This window comes from Lissotriton helveticus, chromosome 1_1, assembly GCF_964261635.1.
Source record: "Lissotriton helveticus chromosome 1_1, aLisHel1.1, whole genome shotgun sequence".
In the NCBI taxonomy this organism is placed as follows: domain Eukaryota; kingdom Metazoa; phylum Chordata; class Amphibia; order Caudata; family Salamandridae; genus Lissotriton; species Lissotriton helveticus.
This window is the reverse complement of record NC_136057.1, coordinates 805,952,792-805,979,458: the sequence shown is the minus strand read 5'-3', so window position 1 is coordinate 805,979,458 and position 26,667 is coordinate 805,952,792. Positions and strand designations below refer to the sequence as shown.

At 45.4% G+C, this 26,667-nt stretch overlaps 1 protein-coding gene across 1 annotated transcript in view; it reads right to left on the bottom strand.

Annotated features, from left to right (window-relative positions):
* The window catches only part of LOC144770857 (uncharacterized), a 578,425-nt gene that overhangs the window by 241,839 nt on the left and 309,919 nt on the right, over positions 1-26,667 (bottom strand). The window contains exons 9-10 of the mRNA XM_078655640.1: positions 26,073-26,215; positions 23,856-23,916 (exon numbers count right to left, since the gene is read on the bottom strand). Coding sequence (XP_078511766.1) covers positions 23,856-23,916; positions 26,073-26,215 — 204 coding nt within the window. The remainder of the gene's footprint in view (positions 1-23,855; positions 23,917-26,072; positions 26,216-26,667) is intronic.

Sequence of the window (26,667 nt, the reverse complement as noted above, 5' to 3'; positions counted from 1 at the left end):
TGTCCAGCATTGTCAATGGTACACAGACCACCTCTTTGTCTTTTTAGTGCCATCACATTCAAACCCACAAAGTTGTTTTCTGCATCCTAAACCTTACGTTCTACAGCTACACCATTGGTAATAAACTAAGCACCCTTTTTTCCACATAAGAAATGCAGATATGTATTACTCTCTATTGCCCTCATATGTACGCCATCAATGTTTCCTCAAATAATGTTTTACCCCATTTATTTACCATAATCAGATGAGCTGGCCAATACTACTCTCTCAGACAGTTTTATCATACAGAATCTCGGAGAGCCAGACCACCAGTGCCAATTTCATGAAGTGCCATCAGCTTTTTGAAAGAAGGGCTCCACCACCCAACATGGGGTGGTCTGCAGGATGGATACGCATTGGGGAATTAATAAATATATCAGGCATCAGAAATTGTTCCTTGCTATAGGGAACACGTCTAAATACCCAGTGCAGTCAGCATTAATGAGATGGTGGGGTCAGGTGGACGAAGTAAGCACCGGAATCAAAGGGAATGTGGGCTGAATTCCCAGAAAATATTTAGAAGTCTTGAAATAATTTATAATGAGACTGGATGTAATAATAATATATCACCTGGATATTTAACTATGGAATCTTCACTGTCATCCTATCAACCGAAATGTTTAGTCACTGGGTCATGTTTTATTCAGCATGCTATTGACTCACTTGCCAATGAAAATAGCATTGGAGAGAGGGGGCAGTCCAACCAGATATCCCAACCTAGGGGGAATGTCACAGATATAACTCCATTTCTTCACACACAACAGTTGTGGGATAACTATGCAAGAAAGGAAACCAGGCGCAGGAATATTGGATTGATAACCACCTTTTGCAGGCTTTTTAGGCACTAAGAACCCCAATGGTGTTTAAACCATAAACAGATTTAGCCATGTCTATAAAATAATGGAAACGTCACGGCTTGGGGTACCTTGATCAATGAGGAAGAAACCTGATTGAGCTTGATGAATTATGGAGGAAACAGATAGCTGGAACATGCTTGCTCATACTTTGACTAAAATGTTTATATCTACAATTAGGTGGGAAAGTGGCAACATGTGTGGCAAGAGGTTGGATGTACATTTGTTTAATATAAGAATATGCTTTGTGAGTTTGGGATGAAAAGATTGTTCCAAAAACATGTAATTCCTTCTCTTGAAGACAGGGCAAACTCTTTTGGAAGCCACTTTGCCTGCCAAGTGATGACTATGCAAATCTACTGTATGCCCTCCAAGGAAACGGTTCCAAAAAGCCTCACCCATAAAAAAGCCTTCAACTAGAAGTTGCAGATGACAGCAGCACATGGAGAAGTAGATGGTATCTTGTTCACACATAGGATTGAAAACTCACCCAGGGTACGGGCATTACAAATCCAAAAGAGAAGGGATGGCTTCAAACAAACCTAAGGAGGAAAGCTAAAAAGGTTAAAAAAGTAGCAAAAATCGCAGTGACAAAAATGAACACAAGGTGGCGATGAACAGGCTGTAAAAAAAGGAAACTGGAGCTTTTTGACATAGGACTGCCATTCACAACACATTAACTACTCTTCCAAACACGAAATTGGCATGGCAACCCGGAATGACAACGTCAACCATGATAGATTGGTATGAGGCCATACACAAATATGGACTGCGATTTATATTCAGAGTTCTTGTCTTCCCGATTCTCACAGACACCTGCACATGGGGCTGTGTTATCTCTTCCTTGCTCTCCAGGACCAGATATCAAGACACTGTCAGACTGCAATGCAAGATCAGTATGTCAACAGACCGTGCACCAGAGAGGTCCAACACAAGCCCCACTTCCTTACACAAGCTGCAATCAGGCCTCCGAGATGCAGCACAATAAGCTGAGCTATGCCTCAACTCCTGCAGTACCTTCCAGCGAATATGACACGTTACACCGCGTACTAATACCATGCGTGCCATTAGAATGTGGCTATTACTAAGTGTTGTCAATTACAACGACCTGCCATTTCATTGCATGCTTTTCCCACAAATAGGCCATTACCACACATGCCATTACAACACAAAGACATGCGTGGTAAAGGTATACTCTGGGTAAAAGTATCTAAGGTAAGTTAAATTACCCTTCCCTACCCTAAACCCTAATTTAGTAACCCTGCACAACCCTCCCCTCAACCCCCATTCCTCTCTCTACCCTAATACACTACCCTGCACGACCCTACCCTACCCTAAATCCTAAGAAATTACCCCCTGCACGACCCTCCCCCGACCCCCTGTCCTGTCCCTACACTTGAACACTACCCTGTACGACCCCCTGACCCTACCCTAAATCCTAAAACACTACCCACTGCAGAACCCTTGCCTGACCCTAGTCCTGACCCTACACTAAAACACTACCCCTGCACGATCCCCCGACACGTCCCTAAACTCTAAAACACTACCCCTGCACGACCCTCCCTCGACCCCCAGTCCTGTCCCTACAGTTAAACACTACCATGCACGACCCCAACACTACCCTAAACCCTAAAACAGTACTCCCTGCACGACCCTCCCCCGACTCCCAGTCCTGTCCCTACACTAGGTGGTGCACGTCATTGGGAGGAAACGGAAGAGCCTCTGTTTCCTCACAACAAGGCGGATCGCCATTTTTTTACATCATATGTGTGGTAAAAGCACATGCAATGTAAAAAAATGCATAGTAATGACTACGCGTTGTTACTGTGTAATAATGACTACGTGTTGTTACAGTGCATGCGTTGTAACGCTTGCGATGTAATGGTCTGCTGGAAAACAGCTGCGGTGTAATGGCTGTTTCCCCCTTCCAGCAGACTGAGAGAAGACATAAGAGTGCCCCATTTGAAGCAGTCTAAAAAGACGAAACATGTTTTGAACTCCTCTGCTCCCAATCTGCAGGGCACAGTAAATTCACCTGATTGTAGTTGGATAATGACTATCTCGATTTCCTCAGTAATCGGGTATTCCTCCAGTCAAACCTGATCAGAATCAAAAAAGCCAACAGAATGGCAAGGCCACTTATGATTTGTTCAAAGGCAGTTACATCCTCTGATATCACACAAGGTTCTGCAATATTTCATAAATACGCAAGCCATTAGATGGATAGGTATGTTAGTCTGAAGCGAAAATGCTAAGCTATGCATTCCGCAGCATAGCATTTTTGCCTTAGACTATCATACCTATCCATCTATATCATTTCTCACATTGAGTCAACCATAGAATAATTTTCCCACCTTGTTGTTCTTTTTGTAAAGTCTCTTTTGTACGCCCAGGCGATGTAGTCTGGACAAGTTCATGGTGGTTTGTATGTGTTCACCTCTCAGTCTTTCTAGAATGTGGAAGGCCTCATGCTTGGTATTTAATGATATCTCTTTTTTCAATCTAAATATAATATCTCAGGATCAGGAATATTATCCAATCTTTGTGTTGTGGGAGATGCAAGACATCACCTTTCTCCAAAGCAGTAATTATTTATAAGCATTCCCACAATGTGCCTCGGAAAGATATTAAACCAATCTTTTCTATAAAAAAGTGAGCATTGAGGGGCGTGGCCGACATTATGTAGACGCGTTCTGCAGGAGTTCCAGATCAGGCCTATGAATTTAACCCAATGGTGATGAACTGTGCCCAACAAGGAAGTAAGACCCGGTACCCAATAGATTGCCATGGTGGAGTGATAAACCCCTGTAGAGCTACGATCACACAAGAAGAAAGTCCAGGTGCAGTGGCTGCAACCAGTGGCCATCTTGGTTTGAGGGGCAGGGACACAGCTCTGCAAGCTGCGGCCTCACGTACAGAAGAGGGGACTTCAGGATTCCGAAGACACGACGGTGGCACAGTGCATATTCAACCATGTAGGAATAGGCCGCTGTTCAGCAATCGCTGCCCCAGATATTAACAAGCAGTGGCATAGCCAATAATGTCTAGCATTTGGGAACTTCAACAGATATACTTTATCTGCAGTCCAGGACACCTGTATTTTTACTGCGTGTAGTGATATTAAATGCTTTGTCCAAAAGCACACCCTATTGCGCAACATTTGAGAATGGAACCTGGTTTCCAAGCTTGTACAGTTAGAAGTTTTGTCCTTGAAAGCACGTTCTCATTAACACAAGTTGTGTATTGCCTGTTACGGCAGGCTAAAAAAAGAAGTATTTTGTCTGAAGCTGCTGCTTAATAAAAGCCCCTGCAGTTGCAAGGTTACTAATTAAGCATTGAGAGTGCGACTGTAGCCGGATGTTTTGTCCTTAACAGTAATATTCCCTTCACATTTACACGGGTTGTGCACCGTGTTTTAATAGTGAAACCAAAATTTAATGTAGGTTGATGTGCTCTATATTATGTGGTGGTGTTTTAAACATAAGGAAAGTGCAGTGATAAATACGAGCTGGTGGTTTCTGGAGCTCAACAGCAGCACCTAATAATCAACAGAAATACTTTATCTTTGCTGGAAAATGCAAGCTCTTTAAGCGTGCGCGAGGCCATTATCGTAAAACATTAACAAGCGAAAGAGAACGCACAGTAACCTGACCCACGAGGAATGCAGCTGCCAGCCTGCGCATCTCTGCTCGCTCCCGAAGCGAACATTAACAAGCATTTGCAATGCAATAGGTCTCGCAGCATTAAAGTTTGAGTTATTGGCATTGTATATGACAATGGGTTGCATTAAATTTTTAGCTAAGTCTGTATTGGTGTTACTAAAGGTTCAAGTCCACAAGGCTTAGTACCTCCCATCGACAAGCAGCCATCTTTTTTTCAAAGCCACACTTGCAGCTTAATGCACTGCCTTCAGTTTCCCAAAACATAATGGGTGGGTTATTTTGTGTGAATGTGTGTGTGCTGTATGTCTAAATGATAGGAGAGTGTATGCGTGTGTGTGTGTGTGGACTGTGAGTGTGTGTAAGTGATAGGAGTGTGTGTGTGTGCTGTATGTATAAGTGAAAGGAGTGTGTTATATGGCCATTTCTGTTGCATTTTGCTTGTGCGTCCCAGCCACTTCGCGGGGCGGACAGCGCTGTATGAAGAGTAGTTTATTTGCCCAGATGAATACTCGAAGGGCAAGTCTCCCAAGAGTGACCTACGTGAGTGAACACAGCCTGAAAAACGACGCAGCTAATGTCGCTGTGTCACCTGTGGGACAGGTGCATAAATGGAGCTGTGAGCAGTGCTTGAAATTGAAAAAGTGCCGGTACTCTCTAATTAAAAGTATTACGATCCCCGTGAGAAGTGCAGGTACTCTCCTTCTCAACATAAAAAGCATCGGTACTCAGTACCGGCCCACCTAAAGTACTGCCTGTGAGTGGTTGTGTACTGAAGAGTATGAACCGCGCGCTGTGTTCACGTGCTGCGTAGGATGGACACAGCTGTCCACCGATAAGGGACAGATTGGGCTGTAACGATGTCTCCTGTGCGCACGTGCCAAAAACGGGCTCCTCTCCCCCACGGCTCTTGTTTTCAGCTCTGCCTGTACAGCTTTGCGTTGGAAAGTTTAAATAAATGTTACACTTTAAAAGGACCTTTGCGTTTTCCGTGACTGTCGTCCGAATGAGTCTATTTAAATCTTTATGGAAAAATATGCTGCCCTTGAAATACAAATACTGGTTTAGCAGCCTTTAAATTCTGAATACGAACAGAGGATCTGAATAAGGAAGAGCAGAATTTAAAATCCGTGAATGGCTAGCAGTCTCCACACCAAGACTTTAAAAAATGCTTCCTAAAATGTGCTGTTCATTTTTCCTGCTGAGGCGAAGTGTTGAGCTCCGTGTGTGCCCTGCAAGGGGTTAACAGTCAGCAAACAGATCTCATGAGGGGCGGACCTTCGAGTCCGTGACGGCGCCCTCGAGCACACACTAAACAGTACCTGGGTCCGGGATGCCGCGGACAATGCGGGGAACAGCTGTGGACCGGCAGGGCTCAGCAGAGGCCCGGAGGTAGGTCCGGCTCGTGGCAGCGTTGAAGAGATGCGGCGCTGGAGCGGGGCCTCCGAGGGGCTCTGCGGGCCGTCGGGGGTGCTGTCTGTTGTCCGGGCGTAGGCGGGGCTCCTGGGGCAATCTGGCGGCTCTCCTCCGGTGGGGCTCTGTCCGGCCCGTGAAGGCATCTCTAGCTGAGGCGTTACGGGCGGGGCGCCCACGTGTGTGTCTGTGTGCGAGGGGGGGTGGGGGGGCAGCACTCGTGTGTCTGTGTGCGTGCGCGTGTGTATGTGTGTGGGGGGGAATCTCTCTGCATGTATGTGGCCGCTTGTGTGTGTATGCGCATGCGTGTGTGCTTCCCAGGAGACAGCGCCTGGCCGCAGCGCTCGTTCACGTGCGCGTGTCACTTTCAAATCGCCTCCAAGGCGATGCGCGCGGCCAGGACTGTCTCCTGGGAAGCACACATGCCGACAAAAGGGGCTCGGCGGAGACGCGCTTCGCGCGGCTAGCCGAGACCTAAAAAGGAAGATGGGCCATGCACCCTTCTTTAGCCATTTGCGTGCTTTCATTACTGAAAGACACACGCAAAAGCCAATCCTATGTGTGGGAGGAGTCAGACCCACACAGAGTAGTTTATAGTGCTTACAAGAAACCTCGCAGAGCAGCGCATTTATGTGCAAGATTGGCAAGTGATGAAATAATACTTTTGGTTTCCTGCTTATTCATCAAACAATCAGTCCTTTAACACTACCATTTGAAACTTTCATATGACGCACTCAGAGATACACAACCCCCAACAGAACAAAGTGCCTCTCAACCTAAAAACAGCAACTGAAATAACAATCAGGCATAAATAACTATGTTTAAAGCCCCAGAGAGTGTGGGGCAATTAATGAGTATGATATCTGGGGGCATATTTACCATTGTTTCATACAGCGCAGTGTAGCAATCAAAGTTAATGCTTTACTTGAAAGGGAGAGAGCAGGTAAATGCCATATCTACATAGATCCCTTGTGCAAGCTTTGTGCTGGGAATTTAATATAATTAGTCTCTGCGTCGGTTTACATTACTTTGGTGACTTTGCGCTGGTGCAAAGTATTAATAAATCTGGCCCATGTTCCCTCCCCAACAGCCCAAGTGGGAGACTAATCATTATAGCAACTCATATTGATCATAAGGGCTGAATGGTAAGAAGCATTGTTAAAAATAGAATGGAAAACCAATATGTGTTCAGAAAGAGTAAGATATGTGGATCAAAGCAAGGATGGAAAAATAAAGGTAACTCCCTTGATTTATAAAGCAGGGATAGGGTTGCAGTGGCAGGGGTGCTCTTGACAACCCAAAACTCCACCCTGAAAACTAAAGAACACCATAGCTGGGAAAGTGCCATAATACCTGGATAGTTACTGATGTACATTGTCCAAGGTAGGGCATTTGTGGTGGGTCTCTAGTCATATGTTTTTGGCCTTAACCTGCCTCGTAGATGCCACGGTTACTTACCAGTAATCTTCATTACTCCGAGTATAGTCTTCTACGCCACATGACTAACAAAGTGAGCTTCAGCGACACACCAGAACCCTCCATAGCAAAAAGGTCAGCCTCCCATGCCTCCCATCCCTTCCCAATATAGCCAAACCATTACACCCTTGACCTCTATAAGAGGCGGGCCGGCCCAACCCTTCAGCCTGAAACTACCAAGCATAAACATGAAGCCGATAGCCAGACAGGGAGGGAGGGATGTGAACTCATGTGGCGAGGAAGGCTATACTCCGAGTAATGAAGATGACTGGTAAGTAACCGGGGCATTACCTCCTCGTAAGTCTTCCTCGCCACATTATTAACAAAGTGAGCACATACCAAAGCCAAGCAGCTTCATGGAAACTCACAAGAAACTAACGGACCAGAATGGGATGCCCATGAAAGAGGGCAACCCAAAAAGACCAGATGAGTGGAAGGACCATCCAAGAGAGAGGTAACCACTAGCAGGAAGAACCAGCCCGGGATTGAGAAACACCGGGAGGGCTGAAAACCCAGACCCCAAAACATGTAGTGCCCCCAGAAAACCGCCCTAACCAAAGGCCGAAGGAGGACAGAGAAGGCACGGAACCAGACCGCATGGAGCCAAAAGGAACAGCAAACAGGCCCCAGAACAGAAAGCAGCAAGCCGGTCCAAACACTCCAAGACTGCCCAACAGACAGCCAAAAGCGATAGGGGAGCAAAAGCCCAGACAGAGGAACTGAAGCAACAGAGGGCATCTCCACCACAGCAACCCAACCAAAAAGCCACAGCAGAAAAGAGACACAGTTTGACAGAAACACAGCAATACCTCACGGCAGACCACCAACCGCGAGAGAGCCGAAACCACCAGAGGAACAGGCCAGCGGAACCAGATGCAATCAAACAGACTGGCAGGAGCCGCAACAATGGAGAGGGGTGCAAAAGGAACCCAGCACGCTAACCGAACAGCCAAAAAAAACAAAGGGCACCACAACCCCACCCACCAGGAAAGAAACAGGTGGGACACGGACCCCAGTGACACAAAGGACCCCCCGGAAGGGAGCACAACACCAAGGAAAGAACCCAGGCAGGCACAAGGCAAAACAGACCCAGGAAGGTGCAGGAAACAACACCGAAGTGACCCAGCAACCGATGAAACCCAACCGACCCTCAGCGAAAAGCGGAAAGTCCATAAGGCCGCCAACAGAGCCCGAAGAGCGGAAGGGACCAGACCCAAGGAAAAGCCACCAGAAATTAAGCGAATGTCCACCAGAGGCCCACATGCAGAAGAAAACACACAGAGCCCAGCAGGGAGGGGAACACAGCATGGATGTGCGAGACAGCACTGCACTGGGTCCAAGCAAACCATCCAAGAAAGGTTCAACAAGAAGGAAGCGAGCCGCTGAAGCGAACACCCAGGTGGCCACAGCCAGCCAACAACCAGGCCTGGCCCAGCCGAACAATGAAGAACCGACAGGAACAGGAGCGCACAGGGAGGAAAAGCCACGGGCAGAAACACACCAAAGGTGAGAAGGACAGAAGAGCTGGGCGAACGAGCCCAAGCCATGACAATACTGCCAGGGAGCCACCAGAGCCAGCAGGCCCCAGGACCTCAAAACCAGGGACAAAGAAGAAGAGGATACAAAATCCTCACTGGAAGCACAGGGCCCCACCTGGAAGAGGAGGAACGGGAATCCCAGCACCACCAGACACCCAAAAACACTGCTGAAAACAAAAACCACCAAGGGAAAACCAGAAAGCAGGGGCAGGACACAAAACCCGCGCCCACAGAGGCATAACACGGACCATTGAGCAACAGCTCCTAAGTCCACCAACAACAGCAGCAGACACCAATGGGGAAGCACCCAGGGGAGCACCACCAACAGGACAAATGCCCAACAAGCCCAGAACCCCATGAAGAAAAAGGACCCTAGAAAAGCGCAAACATGGGAGCCTGGACAAGAAGGCCGAAGAGCCAACACCAGATACACAAATAAAGCCTACAGCACCTGATACTCCCAGGAGATCACCCATCCAGGAACTAAAGAGGCCCGACCCAGTTTAATGTCTGAGATTAGAGAAGATCATGTGCATACAGGGTGGTACGCCATAGCCAGAATAAAAGTGACCCAGGCAAGGACAGCACCATGCTAAAAAGTCAACAGGGGCAAACCCCGCAAACCCCTCGAAGCACGAAGCAGGGGAGAAACCAGGAGAGCAACAAGAAGTCCCCGCAGGGCCGGGGCAAATCCCAGACAAGCCAAGGAACGGTCGACAGAAGGCAGACCAAGCAACCCAGCACCGACCGGAACCAACGCACGACCCAAGGAATGGCAAAAGCCGCCATCATCCGGGAAGGGGAACCCAGAACAGAAAGACCACTGACCCATAAAGGAAGTGACTGAAGACGCGGAGCCACAACACACACAATACATGGGCCCCACAGGAGAGTTAGCCACAGCACCAGGTAGACCCAGGCGGGCACCCATCAAGGTGCAAACCATTCCAGACCCAGCTCAACTGCTCAGATCAGACAAGATCAGATGCTTCTAGGGTAGTAGGGTTAAAGGGCCCTCGAAGACTAAGTACGGGAAGCTGGAGGATACAACCAATGACAAGGCGCAGTACCCCAATACCATAGCAGCAAGCCACACCTCAATGTACAAAGATACCTGAGAGAGTGTGCCACAGAGAGGAAGGAAGGGGACACCCAACTACCTCACCAGACCATCCGAATACAATCCAGACAACAATAGGAGAATGCCCCCCGTCTCAACCAGAATCCCCCACCACCTTGTGAAGGGGACGCTAGAAAAGAATGTGAACACAAACCAGTGGAGGAAGGGACCTCAACCACCAGGCCACAGTGACTCACAGACAAGGGAAGGCACAACAAGGGCCCCACATGAAAACAAGCCCGGGAAAGCCCAAACAAAATCCCAGACAACAAACACAGAGGCAGCACGCAGGAGGCCACCTCAACCTAGGTTCCCGAAACACGCCCACAAAATGCCGAAAAACATACTCGGCCATACCGGTAGATGGAAGCACCCTCTGGGATGAAGGGGACCCTCTGCATTGGGGCCAAGGAGTCCAAGAACAAGCTGCACAGTGGAGAGCCACACTCTCGCCGCAATATAAGCAGACGACGAGGAGGGCAGGCAAAATCGCACAGTGCCTCCACCCAACACAGCGACCCAAGCTCCAGTAGGGACTAAAGAAATGTGAAAGAAACAGGCAAGGAAAAATGGCCACATCCCAGTTCGCTTGTGCACCCACACGGCGACCACAGAAGCAGCCCAGGGAAGGAAGGACAGGTGCCAATGGCAACCCGCCCTATCAGAAACGCAGAAGCCAACAGCCCCTGGAATCCCCAGGAGGACGCCCAAACAGGGAGCAACCAGGCCAGACCTCGCACAATCAAGGAGAGCCGGAGGAACGGACCACAGGCCCAAAGCCCTGATGGAGGATGGCCAATAATGACAAAACACACAGGGGCATATTATCAAGGCAGTTTATCTCCGCTTTTTTGGCTTTAAAAGCCAAGAAAGCGTAGATAAAATTATCACCCTATAACCTAGCTGTCGCTAACACCAGTTAGCGACAGCTAGTAGGAGATAGCGACCATCTTGGGCCCCACTTTGCATGTCAGTGATATTTATCACTAATGACATGCAAAGTGGGCGTGCCAAGATGTTAGCGACTGGAAACAGTCGCTAACATCGCTATCTCCTATTACCAACTTTTGGAGATATTCGCGCTAAGCGTGAATATCTCCAAAAGCTAACACCTGCCCTTAGCAGTTCTTAGCCATGTTATCCAATGGGAGGTGGATAACAAGGCTAAGAGCATTAGCTCGGTAATGCATGAATATCGCTGACTTTTCAGCGATATTCATGCATTGCGGACGTTTTTTATCGCATTTGCGATAAACCTTGGTAATACCAAGGTTTATCTGCGATAAAAATCGCGCAGCTCAGCGGTAAAATATTGACTCTAACCAAGCAATAGCGATAATTATCGCTATTGCTTGGTAATATGCCCCACAGTTCCACCAGAATGTGTGTAGCACTACACAAAGGAACCCCCACTGCCAACCCCAGGAAATGAAGAGTGAGAAAACACTAGAAGGCTCCAATGGAGTGTCCAGCTGCATAAAAAAAGTAACAATACTCCTTCCTTGATAAAGAACTCACAACAAGTGAGACAGCAGGATGGAACTCACAACCTTCGGAGTAAGAGGCAGACATCTAAACTGCCAGGCCACAGTGCCTCATCCAGGTGAACAATCAGGAAATCAACGCAACCAAGGGAGCAGGCAGAAGACCTACGTACACATAGCACAAAGGCAGGAGTTGAACCCACATTCGTGCGAGCAAAAAACCCATAAGCCCATTCACAGAATGCGCCGCAAAGCAGGATTGGCAACACCAGTAATGATACGGTGAAAGCATTGGCAGGATACGAACCTATGCCCAAACACACACTGTGACCAGAAGCAGGTCCGATAATACCAGTCCATGAAGGGGGAAACCAAGGACCAAACAGTCCCCGGATTGGGAAAAATTCACCAATATCAAACAACGAAAGCAGTGAGTCAAACACAGACTACCGCTGCAACGGGAGTCTGAGAACCTTCCAGGAATTGCAAAACATGTAATTACAGACATATATCCAACACGAGCCCACAGTACATTGTGCCCGCCTCACAGTACAGCGCCACCACGACCCAAAAACAACGTAATGTAAGAGTGCAAAACGAGACAGCAGCAATAGAGTCGTACCACCAAAACAGAGCCCCTTAACAGCCCGTGCCGTCTGCCAGCCCCTTGGGACCGAATCAGTGTAGGCCACAGCCAAGGACCCTAAAACAACGTAATGTAAGAGTGCAAAACGAGACAGCAGCAATAGAGTCGTACCACCAAAACAGAGCCCCTTAACAGCCCGTGCCGTCTTCCAGCCCCTTGGGACCGATACAGTGTAGGCCACAGCCAAGGACAGAACCACAGACCTGAACCGGCTGCACCTGGGGGAAATGGCCGATCGGGAAGCTGGAAGAGCCCGCCCCCACCCAATGGAGGCCGGACTAGAAACGTGGTGGAAAATGGCACCTCGCCTCGTAGAAGAGATTGGAGGAATCCCCGCAGCAGAGGTTGAGACCGCAATGGGAGGCAGCAGCCTGCGCCGGGGACCGCATCAGACCCAGCTCATAGCAGGTAAGCTCCAGGAGCCCCGGGGAGCTCGGAAAACAAAAGAAGAGAAGCCCCTCAGCCCACGCCGAAAGCCAACCCCACAGACTGAGAGCGTCGGCTGCTGCCAGGCCCCTTGCAATTAGACCGATGGGGGTACGGCCGAGACCCATAAAATGGTCCGCCCGGCCCTCGTGCCCAATATAGCCAAAGTTCCGTCTCCCAGTGAGAAGCTTTCCCAGGGAGGAACTGGAGACTTGGGAAAAGCCACCCCAGCCCCGTCCCTACCAGAAACCAAGTGGAATCTCGGGATCAAGGAGCACCGACGGGATGCCTGGGCACAGACAATGGGGGGTAAAAAACCATAGCATACACAGCCGGGAGACGAAAGGACCGGAAGATAGAGCCCCAGAGCATGTAAGCGAATCATAAGGATGCTCGCAGCTGCCCCGGAGCAGGACAGAAAATACCTCGGCGGCCAAGCAGCAGAACCCAGAGCCCGCTATAGCAGGGCCTAAAGCTACAAGGGAGGGAGCACAGGGATGAATAAACCAAGAACCTGCAACCACCAGAGCCTGCTACAGCACAGCCTCAAACCCAAAGAGGCAGCACGAGGGCCAGAAGGCAGGGGTGCCATAGTGTGAGTTCGCTCAAGCAGGGACTCCCCCAGGGCATTGGGACCTGCTGGAGCTGGACCTCGTCCCAACTTACCTGAAACACGCTCTGGAAAATCTGCAGCGCAAAACCAAAAAAACAGGTTAAAGGGTTGGGCCGGCCCACCTCTTATAAAGGTCAAGGGAGTAATGGGTTGGCCACATTGGGAAGGGATGGGAGGCATGGGAGGATGACTTTTTTGCTTTGGAGGGTTCTGGTGTGGAGCTGAAGCTCACTTAGTTAGTCATGTGTCAAGGAACACTTACGAGGAGGTAATGCAGCAACATCATGCTCTATCCCTCGGCCCTAGTCATAGTGTCATATAACCAGTCCCACACTTCCAGTTCATGGCAAGTAATGCCCATCAGATACATTCCTGAGCGTAGCAAGAAATATCATCATGCATTACAATCCAAGGTCTCTTAGGTATATTTTGACACCATCAAAACTCTTCCTTTGTTTTGGATTGAACTAGTTGTGAAAGAGCAAAATTGATGTATTCTCATAATGTGTCCCTCACTTTTTATTGTGTCACTTGAAATATTACATCTCGATTCTGGTAGTCGAGGAATCTGGTTATTATGGCGCTTTGTGGGCCCCTAGATGGAGGAGGTGAGATCAGAGCCTTGTGAGAATTCTTGATGCCGAAGAAGGCAGAGAGCTGTTAAGGATTTGGGACCATTTTGTCCAATCTTCCATGAAAAGGTCCATATTTGTGCCTTTGCCTTGTTCAAGATGCCTCTGAAGCATACATTGTTTCTTTAACAGCCGTATTCAACATTTACCACTCTGCAAAACACATCAGGAGACTTTTGTGAGGAATTCACACTTGCATTCAGTTGGCACACTCCAAGCCTAACTTTTTTTCAAGTTAAACTCAGTCAAACGCACTCCTTTTGAATTTTTTTTTGACCATGAGCAGGTAAAAGATTCACTTATATATTCATATAGTCTCTAGTGTTAAAGTCCTTACCTAAAGTTATTTATAGTACTGTTAGGGAAATAATCCTGCAGGGTCAAGCGGATGATCCAAGAGGAAAGAGGAGAGTAACATGAGGGCATTACAAGATTAGGGACGTCCAAGATCATAAAATTTACAAAGCAGGGAAATGCCCAGCACACTGGGCAAGGGCAGACAGAATAAGGCAAGCCCTGAACTCAAATGTACTACACAAAGGAAAAAGGCGAACAGGAGGGAGGGAGGGAAAAGCCACTTGTTTCCCTCTCTGGGGGGTTAAAGGGACATAGAAACAGTACAGCAGAGCCGGTGCTGCTCCCCAGATACCCAAAGCATTCTATTCCACCAGCCTCAGCCGGATGTTTCAGTGACTTTTACACTGTATGCACACAGCCTGAGCAACGCTCAGAGAAGTGTTGGGGTAGATGAACTTTCACTGCCAATTAGAGAGAGATGTCATACCCTGCTTATGCCACACTACCGTGTGCAGAATCCATTTCCTCCAGTGTGAGGCCTGGTCTCTTAATTCCCAAACTTATTTCAGAACTGGACATTCAGTGGGAGATTTGACGTGGTCTAGGATGTCGGCTGATAGCGACTTGCTTTGATTGTTCCTCATGTGCTCAGAAACTTAACAGTCACCTGCTAATGATTTACCAATTATGGTTTGGGTGGAAGAAAACAATACAATTGCATTTCTATTGTTTTGCAGATGATTAATGGGGATTGAACTGTGATTAACAAGAGAAATGGGCAGAGCCATGTGTCTGTATTCAATGAGCCAGTGATTAATACACTTTATCAATTTTACTTCGGCAGTAAGTATCTTGGCTGGGAAAACTGAAGTAGGCCTGAGAGTTCAGCTGAGCAGTAGCACATATGAGCACCATCCTACTTCTATTGATGGAACATGCTGCCTCAACTTAAAAGAAATTTAGGAGATGGAAACCTCTCCACAAAGACAAATGATTTTCCACATATGGCCCGATCAGAAGTGGGCCATACTAAGGTCATGGTAATACCATGTACAGTATGAACCTGATTTGGCTGGTAAATACTATTGCCAGCCAAATCAAGATTGCTGACCAACTCGTAATCAACCCCATACAAATGAACAAATGTTTATGGAACACAAAGAGACATCAGAAATAGCTGAGGATGTCATGTAACCAGGATTCATGTTAGGTAAGGAAGATTATGTATTGCTGAATGTATTATACATCTAAGTAAACAATACCTCTAACAATGACCATGTATCCAGAACACAATATAATTGTTTCTTGAGGCACAGTAAGTGTTAATTGTTCCCCAATTTAATAGTAACTATTTCATCACAAGCAAGAGATTGAAAGCTTGAGGCTCCCTGGATCCAAACGTATGCTCTGTACATTGCATGCACAGAGGTCTTAACACCTTTTGACCTTCAGGTAACATGTGAATCTCTGCAACAAACAATTAAGCCTACTGAGCAGTCTACTGCAATGTGAAACTGATGACCTCCATATAACCAGCAGTTCACTGAAGGCAATAACAACAAGATCTAATTTACCAGTATTGGTAAATGAGATGTGCTGAATGCACAACCTCTGCAACGATTAATGGCTCTGTTTTGCTTTAAATAAAGGTCATAACTCTACTGCAAGTCTGGCCCATGCCAGGTAAACTGTATCTGCCCAAACCTGACTCAGGCACAATGGGAAGGAATGAACTTAAGAATCAAAGTTTACTCTTTGTCTTATCCTTAGTGAACCAGCTGGAAGGTGTCACTGTTATGCGGCTTGCATTTAGCTTCCATTTTAGTTCTCGTGCTAATGTAGCCTCATTTTCTAATGGTGATTTGTACATGTTTTTCTTTTGAAAAAACGGTCCTGGCACACATTTACTCTTGATAGGCATGGATGCCTTGTAGTCGACGCATTTAGTTCCAGGGTCACACAAATTCAGAACATCAAGCATTATTTTATTGTTGTGCCTGCAAAATGACGATTCTTCTGCTTTAGTCTAATTAAAACACTATCCTGCAACTTTGACACAGTTTGATTAACTTGCTGTTTTATTATTTAAACTTCGTCCGTGCTGAATTGGTGGGAGGTGAACTTCTTACCGGAGTCATCATGGAACGCAGCTGCAATATGCAGCCCTGTTGTGTTGTCCCAGACCGTCATCCTGGGAAGGAAGATCACTGTACAACCAGAGGTGCATCCATGTATGCACCAAGCCTGGGCTCCTGACATATAATATCAAGGTATGGGGTTAGGCCAATCCAACAGAACGTGCAGATAGGTATTTCCTACATGCTCTCTTTAGCATAGAGGCTAACGATAGATAGGAGTAACATTATCAACAATCTCCATGATTGAATTGTTTGTATTTTTCACTGTTTTAATAATGCTCATTACAAGAATGTGTCTCATCTTTCTTACAATTGCAGTTCATGTTCGATTTGAAAAAATTAGAGCTTTTCAATAAATGTTTGAAAATGCAAGTTTATATCTTTATTTTGTGACACTTTGGGCATGCAGGAGTTCCTTACAATCTCTAGAACTCTGGATGTTTAGGTGTTTAGATTAGGTACTGTGAGAAAGCCAAACAGGCCAACATTTTCTGTTTATATAAGAAGTCTCAGTTTCTGCCACTTTGCTGCCTTACCTTGGGTCATCTGCTGTTGCTTGCCGCCGGATGGGCTGCTGACCCCGTGAGGAACTGTTGTTGGGCGCCACTACCTCCAGCACACCAGGACTCGGAAGGGGACCACACCCCCCAGAATCCTTCAGCGTCGCGCCTTCTGCCGCATCAGAAAACAGCGCCGGGAGGGGCTTAAAAGCACCTGAGCCCTCCCGCAGCGCGGGACCGTTTTCGCCACTTTGCTGCCTTACCTTGGGTGAACTGCTGTTGCCTGCCGCCGGATGGGCTGCTGACCCCGTGAGGAACTGTTGTTGGGCGCCACTACCTCCATCACGCCAGGACTCGGAAGCGGGCCACATCCCCCAGAGTCCTTCAGCGTCTCGCCTCTGCCGCATCAGAAAACAGCACCGGGAGGGACTTAAAAGCACCTGGGCCCTCCAACAGTGCGGGACCGTTTTCACCACTTTGCTGCCTTACCTTGTGTCATCTGCTGTTGCTTGCTGCGGGATGGGCTGCTGACCCCGTGAGGAACTGTTGTTGGGCGCCACTACCTCCTGCACGCCAGGACTCGGAAGGGGACCACATCCCCCAGAATCCTTCAGCGTCATGCTTCTGCCGCATCAGAAAACATCGCCGGGAGGGGCTTAAAAGCACCAGAGCCCTCCCGCAGGGCGGGACGCATGCGGGCGTGCCCAGGCGCAGCCCGGGCAAAGCCCGGGCCAAGGGCGGGCCCGTCCGTACCCGTCGAAGCCCGAAGGAGGCCGGGCAGGGCCCATCCCTTAACATCTCACCCAAGAACTGGTATTGTCCTGTTCATGTATTTTTGCAAAATTGTGGGGACTATTGGCCACTTTGGGAAGCCCTTGCATGGGACATAATTATGAGTAAAAGAAAGAAGACCCACGCTGAGATTAAGGGTCCACAAGACTTACAAACTGGGGGACAGTCTTCATTGCTTTCATATCTGGTGGGAGCTATGGGAGTGTTAGAAAAACAGATTACAACTATGGAAGAGACCCTAGGAAAAAGAGCCAGGAAATCTTGATGTAGAACCCACAGCACCTATACAATCTCAGGATGCACCCCCGAGAGAAAATCACACCCAGGTTAGAGCAAAAAATGGTTGCGTACAACAACTATTAGTGGAGATTGAAGTGAGTTCCTCAGATGAGGAATCAGTTGCACCACCCCCGAATAAACGCTCTAAGAATCCGGTAAGCATGGTGGGGGGCGATATTAACCCAACTACAAATACTAGCACTATTTACATAAGCCCTCCTAAGGAGCCCCTTAACAGAAAAAGGCCCAAGGTGAAACAATCTGCTGTACAAATGGCTCCCCGTAGGATTAATGAAAACCCAGGAAAAATTAATCATGCCACCTTAACAGAGCGCAATATCACTGTGATTGAAAACCTCACGAACGGTATAGATAGTCTTCGTAGTACCCTGGTTGAGGCCCTACAGTCCCTGACCAATAGAGTAGCCAACTTGGAGGCAGCAGTCAAAGAGAGACAACATATAACAAATATAGACAAAGATAATCAGGCCTGGCCAGGTACTCAAGGGAAAATTACACATGACTCACATCCCATTACCGATCTACCCAAGGTGAATTCAATACACGCTCCCGGGGACCACACGCAAACTAATTCTAGATCCAAGACTCACAGAAGTACAATTTCACTACACTCTGACCCAATAAATCCATCGATTATGGCACCCGTTTCCCATGAATTTGAAAAACCCGTTCCCACCCTCAATGGCCCAATTAATTGGAATGATATGGCCACGCTGGATCATTTAGATCTACCCCCCGCCGCCACTCCATACGTGGTGGTACTGGCAAATGTGCCTATATTAGCACAGGCAAAGCACGAAACTTGGAGGGAACTTAGGAACAAATCCCTACATTGGTTGCGAAATCAAACCGGGCTAAAAAATGATTTGTTCAACTGCTTTAAAATGGCAAGAAGGGTAGCATGGGTGGGAAGGGAAAATAAGACCTCTCCCGGTGATTGCATTGTCCTGACCTTTAGCGATCCCAGACTTGTCCATGACATCCTATTGAGCACTAGACATATTCCCATACACCATAATTTGATAAGCATTAATCCCATGGGGGTCTTTTACCCCTCAAATCAACCCACAGGCAGTATCCCTAAATACCATCAGAGTAGAATACCACAAGCCACATATGCACCAAGGTGGAGCATTCCTTTACAAAATCATTACGAGGTCCGATCAGGCATGGATGACCAAGATTGACAGGGGAAGAATAGAAAGGGGGAGAAATTCTATGAGATGATTAATCCGCCACTGACAGAACATCACGGGTACAGGGTCAGGGTTATGTAACAACCCCAGAGATAAACACCAAGGATAAAGCTTCGCTAGAAATAATCGAGACTATCGACCGAAATAAAACGTTTTCAGACAATAAATTTAAAACCAAAGTACATCGGCAACAACTAGAACCCCTTGTGACAACAGGTCCAGCCCTCACCGAGGGCACTAATGATGGCGCTATTATAGAGAAGGGCGATAGAGTCCCCGCAAAAGAGAGGAAATCCAATAATAATATTCTATGCTGGAACGTTGCGGGGCTGGCAGACAAAATAATCTACCCCCCGTGGTTGGATATTGTAACTAATTATAGTGTTCTATGCCTTCAGGAAACATGGTCCATAAACGACCTACATATCGTGGGATATCAAACTTTTAACACACCGGCAATTGCTAGCACACAAGGCAGAAATAAGGGGGGGCTGTGCACATATATTTCGACCACGGGGGGATTAAAGTAGCCAAATTTCTGGCAACAGAGTATTACTAAATTATACTAATCACCTGGGGAGACCTAAAAAAACATGACATTAGTAAACTTCTATAATAACATCCCAATACTATTACGGGAAAACGTTATAAATAAACTCATGACCAATCTACTTAACTTGGAGGAACAGGTGGTTGGAGACATGGTTTTGCTATGGGTAGGTGATTTCAACTGCACCTTATGCCCCCGTGGTGCCGCTGGTATCTGCGGATTAGGCGACAATAAGGAGGATGCTCCCACCCACTTCACCCACTCTAAATTGGGGGATTTGTTAAATAACTTGATTTTCCACTTTAACTTTGATGTTAATGAATTATGCTCACCTACCATACCTTTTCAGCCTACCTTTAACGGGAGAGGGTGTAATTCGACCATCGATTTCGCCCTCTTACCCTCAAGGCACTCAGGGTTAGTATTAACCTGGGGCATACTTGATACCACAGTCAGCTATCATTATCCTATCTCGATTGGCATAAAACACAAGGGCGCTGACTAAAAATCGATGGGTAACCCCCCACATAACCCACCGAAAAGGTTGGCCAGCAGAAATGGATATTCCATCAAATAGGACAAAGTGGAGCCTATGGCTTTCCTTCAAAACCTAGTTAAAACACCTACGAAGATATGAAAATTTGCCTTTCACAAAAAGAGGAAACCCATATAGTCATTGATTCCTTTGTTAAAATCGTAGCGGAATCAAAAACACTACTAACTAGGGAATACCGTCAAGGTGCGAAAAAAGGCCACGGCTGGTTTGACGAAGGCTGCACCAAGGCACTCACTACCTTGAAAAACGCCCTACACGCTTCCCCGAGATCCACCAAACTAATTCGGAGAACCAGAAAATCTTACCACACTGCCATAACTATTAGGAAAAAACAACTAAAGAAGGAGGCATGGCTGGCACTCCATGAAGCATCCCAAAAAAAAGATAATACAGCTTTCTGGAAGGCGGTTAATGCCCCGTTCCTACAAAATAAGGAGGCTGATGTAATTGATCTCGCTATTTCAGGTGAAACCTGGGTGACACATTTCAAAGGCCTATATGATAAGGCTAACCTAGTGGAACCCGGAATTGCAATTGAAAATGACTTAGGAGAAATTGATGAGTACAATCCACCGAGTGCTTTTCCTTTGGGCATTGTATTTGAATGCGAGGAGGTTATCAGGGCAATAAAGGAAAGCCCTTCGGGAAAAGCACCCAGCCCGGATTGTGTCCCCATAGATGTCTACGAATCTGAGATCAACCTATGGGCACCTTAGCTTACCAATGTGCTAAACTGTTCAAATAGCTCTGGATTTATTCCAACCTGGCCAGATGCAATCGTGGTACCGATTTTTAAAAAAGGGGACAGGAACGATCCCACCTGCCACCGCCCGATATCGCTACTTGACACATTGATGAAGGTGGCCGGGCGTATAATTTTAAACAGGATTCAGGAGTGGGCTGAGGAGAATGACGTCATCTCTAATCTACAATATGGTTTCCAGGCAGGTAAAGGCACAATAGAACAGGGCCTCGACCTGGCATTAGTAATAGCCAAATATACGCAGGCTAAGAAAGGAAACCTTTTTGTCATCTTTGTGGACCTAAGCTCCGCTTTCGATTGTGTGGACCACAAGATGTTATGGTCGATACTTAGTGACATTGGCATAGACAGACAAATTCTTTCATTCATCAAAGAACTATATAGGGGGGCAGGTGCCATGGTACGATATGGCCGGAAGGGCGAGTGCTCAGAGAAATTTGAGATTCTGAGAGGTGTGAGACAGGGGTGCATCTTAGCACCCCTGCTTTTTACCCTGTATATTAATTCTATTGGCCAACATCTTAGTGAATTTCAGCATGACTAACCAACAATAAGGGGATTACCGGTACCAATATTTTTATATGCGGATGACGCTGCAATAATGTCTCGGACCAGGGTCGGCCTGCAAAGGGCAGGAGCTAAATTTACTGACTACATGAGAGGCAGAGGCCTAAAGGTAAATGCTTCTAAAACGTATACTATGTCCTGTGGAATTGGGACTAGGAGGACACCGTGCCCAATTTTCCTGGACGGGAAAAAAAATCGAGAGTACCGATAGATTTTCCTACTTAGGAATTAATTTCGATAGAAAGGGCACCTGGCAGGCAGCTGTGACTGCAAGGTACTTAGCTTTCTTTAGGCCCACAGGAGAATTGACCAACTTTGCTGAAAAATTGGAAGGAAGACCGGTTGGAGAACTTTTACAGATTTATAAATCAAAATGTGTATCCACCGGTACTTATGGAGCAGGTCTCTGGAGGATAGAACACGCAGAACAGATCCAACTTCGTGAGAACCATTACATCCGCTATCTATTAGCAGCCCCCAAATCTATAGCTACCTATGTTACTCATAATGAATTGGGTCTCCCATATATCTCTGACATCATCAAAATCTTCCCTCTATTTCTGTGGCACAAAGTATGGGTAACACCTGAGACAAGCCTAAATAGGGTGTCATCAAAGACTGCCTTAAGTTAGACGGAGTGGCCAACATAAAATGGTTTAACTATATAAAAAAAATGTTTTACAAGATTGGGCACCCGGAATTTTTTGTAAACCCCTGTAAGTATGGAAGCCGTGTCTAGAAACTCATTGAAAAAGATGGTCCTTGAGCATCTAGACAATAAGAGGTGGCTTCTGGAAAGGCTAAATGCACAGTTATAGAGAACCAGTTAATTACCATCAGCGGTGGGGTTCAGCAGTATTTATTATTAGAACCAAGCTGCTTTGCGCGCATGCTGCTAACCCGCTTCCGCACGGACACCTTTTACAGATTGATTACTTTCCCAGAATGTAATGACTGGACAAGGGAAGGAGTGGTTTGCCCGTGTGATGAAACTTCATATCAATCTAATATTCACTGTGTATTGTTTTGCAAATTTTATTTGATTCCGAGGGAGAGATCTTTGAAACCCATACTAAAGGCCTGGGGTTTACGCTTTTGTAGAGTGGCATTCCATAAGCTAAAGCATACGCCATCAAAGCAGTATCCTCTTATTTAAAACTTGTTATTAGATTTCGGAACTCGATGTAACACACATGCCCACTGACTTTCTTTTATATTAGAATACTTGTGGAAAGTCTGTATATAGTGTATAAAGAAAGTGTAAATACCCTAGATTTAATACATACACACACATGTTCAACTCTTTTTATCTTTGATATTGGCCATATAAATTGAACCGAGTGGAGTGATTCCTTGATAACTTTGGGCCTTGTATGAATTGTATTATAGTATTTCTTCCTTCTTTTATATTGTCAAATGTTATATGTACAGACCTTTTTTAATGTGGTTTTAACTGAATGCTTTTATGATTTTGTATTTTAAAATCGAATAAAGCTAAATTGACTTGACTTGACAGTTTCTGAATTATAACATTTTGTTCTAAATACCCAATCCTTTTAGATTAGTAGGAACCGTATAACACTGCTAGGTGAGAGAAGTTAGAGGGTAAGGACAAAGAGCATCGAATGCTGGTAAGAACATTATTAAGGGGATGGTCCCTATGAGTCTGTGATGGGTGGATCAGCATGTTATACTCATTTTTTAAAGTAATCCTCTTTGAAAAGTCTGACCAGCACTAAAGCACTAGGCAATGAACTTAAGTTGATGTTTGCTACTCATGCGTAGTTTATGGCAGTTTCTTCATTTTGTGCTTGCAGTGCAAGCTATCAAATCATAATTCCTTAGTGTGCATTTAATCATTGTATTACACCCGCTTTTGACACAATTTCACAACCGGGCAACTGGGCATTCATAGGTGTGTGGAGGTTGCTTGTGAATAGTCACACAAAGGGGCACAGTACTATCTACAAACTACCATGGTTGAAGGCTAGTCGTTGTCTTATTAATAAATGGCAATAGCAGGGACTTGTGAATGAGGCAAGTGCTTCCATGACAACAGGTGTGTAGAGCTTTTAAAAACAAATACAAAGAGCGTGATCTCTATATGATACTGCATATGGTACAGATACTTATAATTACGGCAACTAAAACTACATAAGTCCATGATAGCGAAAACATTTTAGTAGAATTCATAAAGGTAAGGTAAAACATATTCTGAATTAATTGCTTAGTTGCTCAATTAAACTAGGTATTGGCAGTACAATTTCCACAAAACAAAGAATATAAACCAGCTTACCTTTATTGTGTACTTGATTGTTTCTCTTTCATGACAGATGTGTAAGAGTGCTCTTATAGACCTGAAATGTTTGGGGTAAAAAGTAGAGATACAGCTTGGTTGATATAACCAATTATGTATTATAAGACCACTGGCAAATCAAGAGGCAAATTCTACTTTAAGACTTTTGTACACTTATGCTGTTAACAGTCTTGTGTGTTTTATATCATACAATATGACAAACCAAAACACTCAAAGTGGTATTGAATTAATAAGTACAATGTCCAAACAGTAAGGGCTTCTTTTAAAGAGCACTGTTCATGTTTATTGTAGAGAGTAGACAGTCAAATAATCTTCAGATACAGATGATTTACAAATTAATATTCTTCAGGGATGCACAGCCAACATGTGTTTTGTAACTACATGACTTTTTCAAGGTTCTAAAATATTAGCAAATAGGGCTACAATCTTGTCAGAGTATCCCCTCATTATAACACCGGCCTCAAGCAAGATACAAGAAGCTGAAAGACACAAGTAACACAAAACCTGTAGGTGTGTAGAAGTAGCATCACTGCATTCTGTATGCTTGCTTAGTGTAAGGCCTAGATCATTAATTAAAGTAAGAATGGCCTCTTTGGTGAACCTGTACCAAACATAAACCTCCTTATCTGTTTTATCAAATAGCGTCACCTTCTGCCTGAAAATCCTTTCTCTTCCCCCTCATCCTCCTCTGTGGAACTCCAAGATTCTGTATCTTCTTCACGACAGCTTAAAGTGAAGCCATTACGAGACATTGCAATGCATTTTGGTTCCCCCCTATAAACTTTGCAACTGGTTACCACTTGCTCCCAATTGATAGTATTTTGCATGTGCAAAATGTGGTGTTTTAACAAACTTCCTATTTGCGAATTCTTTGTACATCGAAATATCGATTCACCTATGGGTAATCGCTTTTAGTGATTTGGTATTTGCTATTGCAAAAATAAGAAATCACTAAATATTTGTTGCAGTGTACTATTTTGAGAAATACACCAATGGCTGTTCCTTGCAAATCAAAAACAACCCATGTAGCTGTTCCTAACCAGTTTGCAAATGGTTAACAACTCACTATTTTTTCATAATGCATCTAACTATTTACGGTTTCATTGCTAACTGCCGCCTACAATAACTGGCCCTGATATTTCTACCTGCCTTTACATGAGAAAAGACTAACACTTAGGGGCACATGCATCAATGGAAATTGCATTCGCAAATCGTGCGAATTGCTAAATTCGGCCGTTTGCGAATGCAATTCCAATTTTTGGGATGCATTAAAATTTTTGTAATTTTCTCAATTTAAGAAATCGTAAAATTGCGATTTCCTAAATTGCAATTGCATTTAAGGAATCTCAAATTGAGATTCCTTAAATGCAATGCATCAAACTTTTAAAATTTGCGAATTCGCAAATAAGGGGAGCAAATTACCATGAAGTTGACCTTCATGGTAATTTGCGAAAACTTTGAAAAATACACTAAAGTGCATTTTTCAAAGTTCCATTCCAAAATGTACTTATAGGCAGATTTCGGGGGTGCAACAGGGTGTCCTTTGGACACCCCTGCACCCTTGAAATTGCATTCTCAATTTGCGAATTTCTAATGGTGAATTGCAAATTGAGAATGTCTTTCCATTCATTCCTATTGGCCTCTAGGCCCATAGGAATGAATGGGGAGGTATTCCTTAATTGCGATTCTCAATTAGAGAATCGCAATTAAGGAATTTTAAGAAATCGCTATTTTTTTAGCCATTTCTTGATGCATTGCAGTTTGCAATTCCTTAATTGCGATTCCTTATTTTTAGCAATTAAGGAATCGCAAAATGCAATATTGATGCATGTGCCCCTAAGCTTTGTGCGCCTTATTTTCAACTGGAATGTAAGAGCATTATTTTCAAATTGTAAGGAATTATTCATGTGGCCCTATCTACACTTAAAATATTACAAAAATAATATAGATTCTTCAAACAACATACTTACATTTTCCTTTGGTTGCTGAACAGTAGAACACTACTGACTGCCCTTGCATCTGTATCACTGAGCGATGTACATGATTCTACCAGTTCATTATTGTTGTTGATTCGCTTACACAATGTTTGGTACAGAGACATGACAAGTTTAACTTTGGTCAATGGGTTTGTAAGTGCATATGGCCTATGTAGGTTCAATTGTTTGCTCCCCCAAAGGACCCTTTTTAAAGACTCACCTGATATTTACTCCCGGTTTTTCTTGGGTCCCCATCATTGTGTAGGTTTTTCCTGAACCAGTCTGTCCATAAGCCAATATGCTTACGTTATAGCCATCAGCGCATGATTTAATAATGGGATGCGTTTCAATGAACACATCTTCCTAGGAAGAAAGTCAAACTCAAGTTTATACTTATTTAAAAATAATGACTTAGATGCAATACCCTGTGGGTGAGTTGCAGCGTTTTAACCGCATGCGCGCTAGTGGGTTTTCCCGCTGCGCGCTGCGATTTTGAAAATCGCGCGTTACGTGACAAAGCCAGCTCGTCATGTGCGTAGCGTAGGTAACGCCCATGACGAGCTGGCTTTGTCATGCACGTCGAAGGGGTTAATGAGTGACTAAACCTCATTTTAAATTTCATTCCATCTTTACTTTATAACTGTTCACAAAGGCAGATACCAATCTATAGAAGGAAGTTATACTATTCAAGCCATTCCTTGCAATGTTCCCATTAGTGAAAAAAAAAAAATATCAAAACTATCACCCGAAAATCCTGAAGTAGGAAGTCTATAAGTAGCTGTTTAATCAAGTTTGTCAGTTTAAGGAATATAACA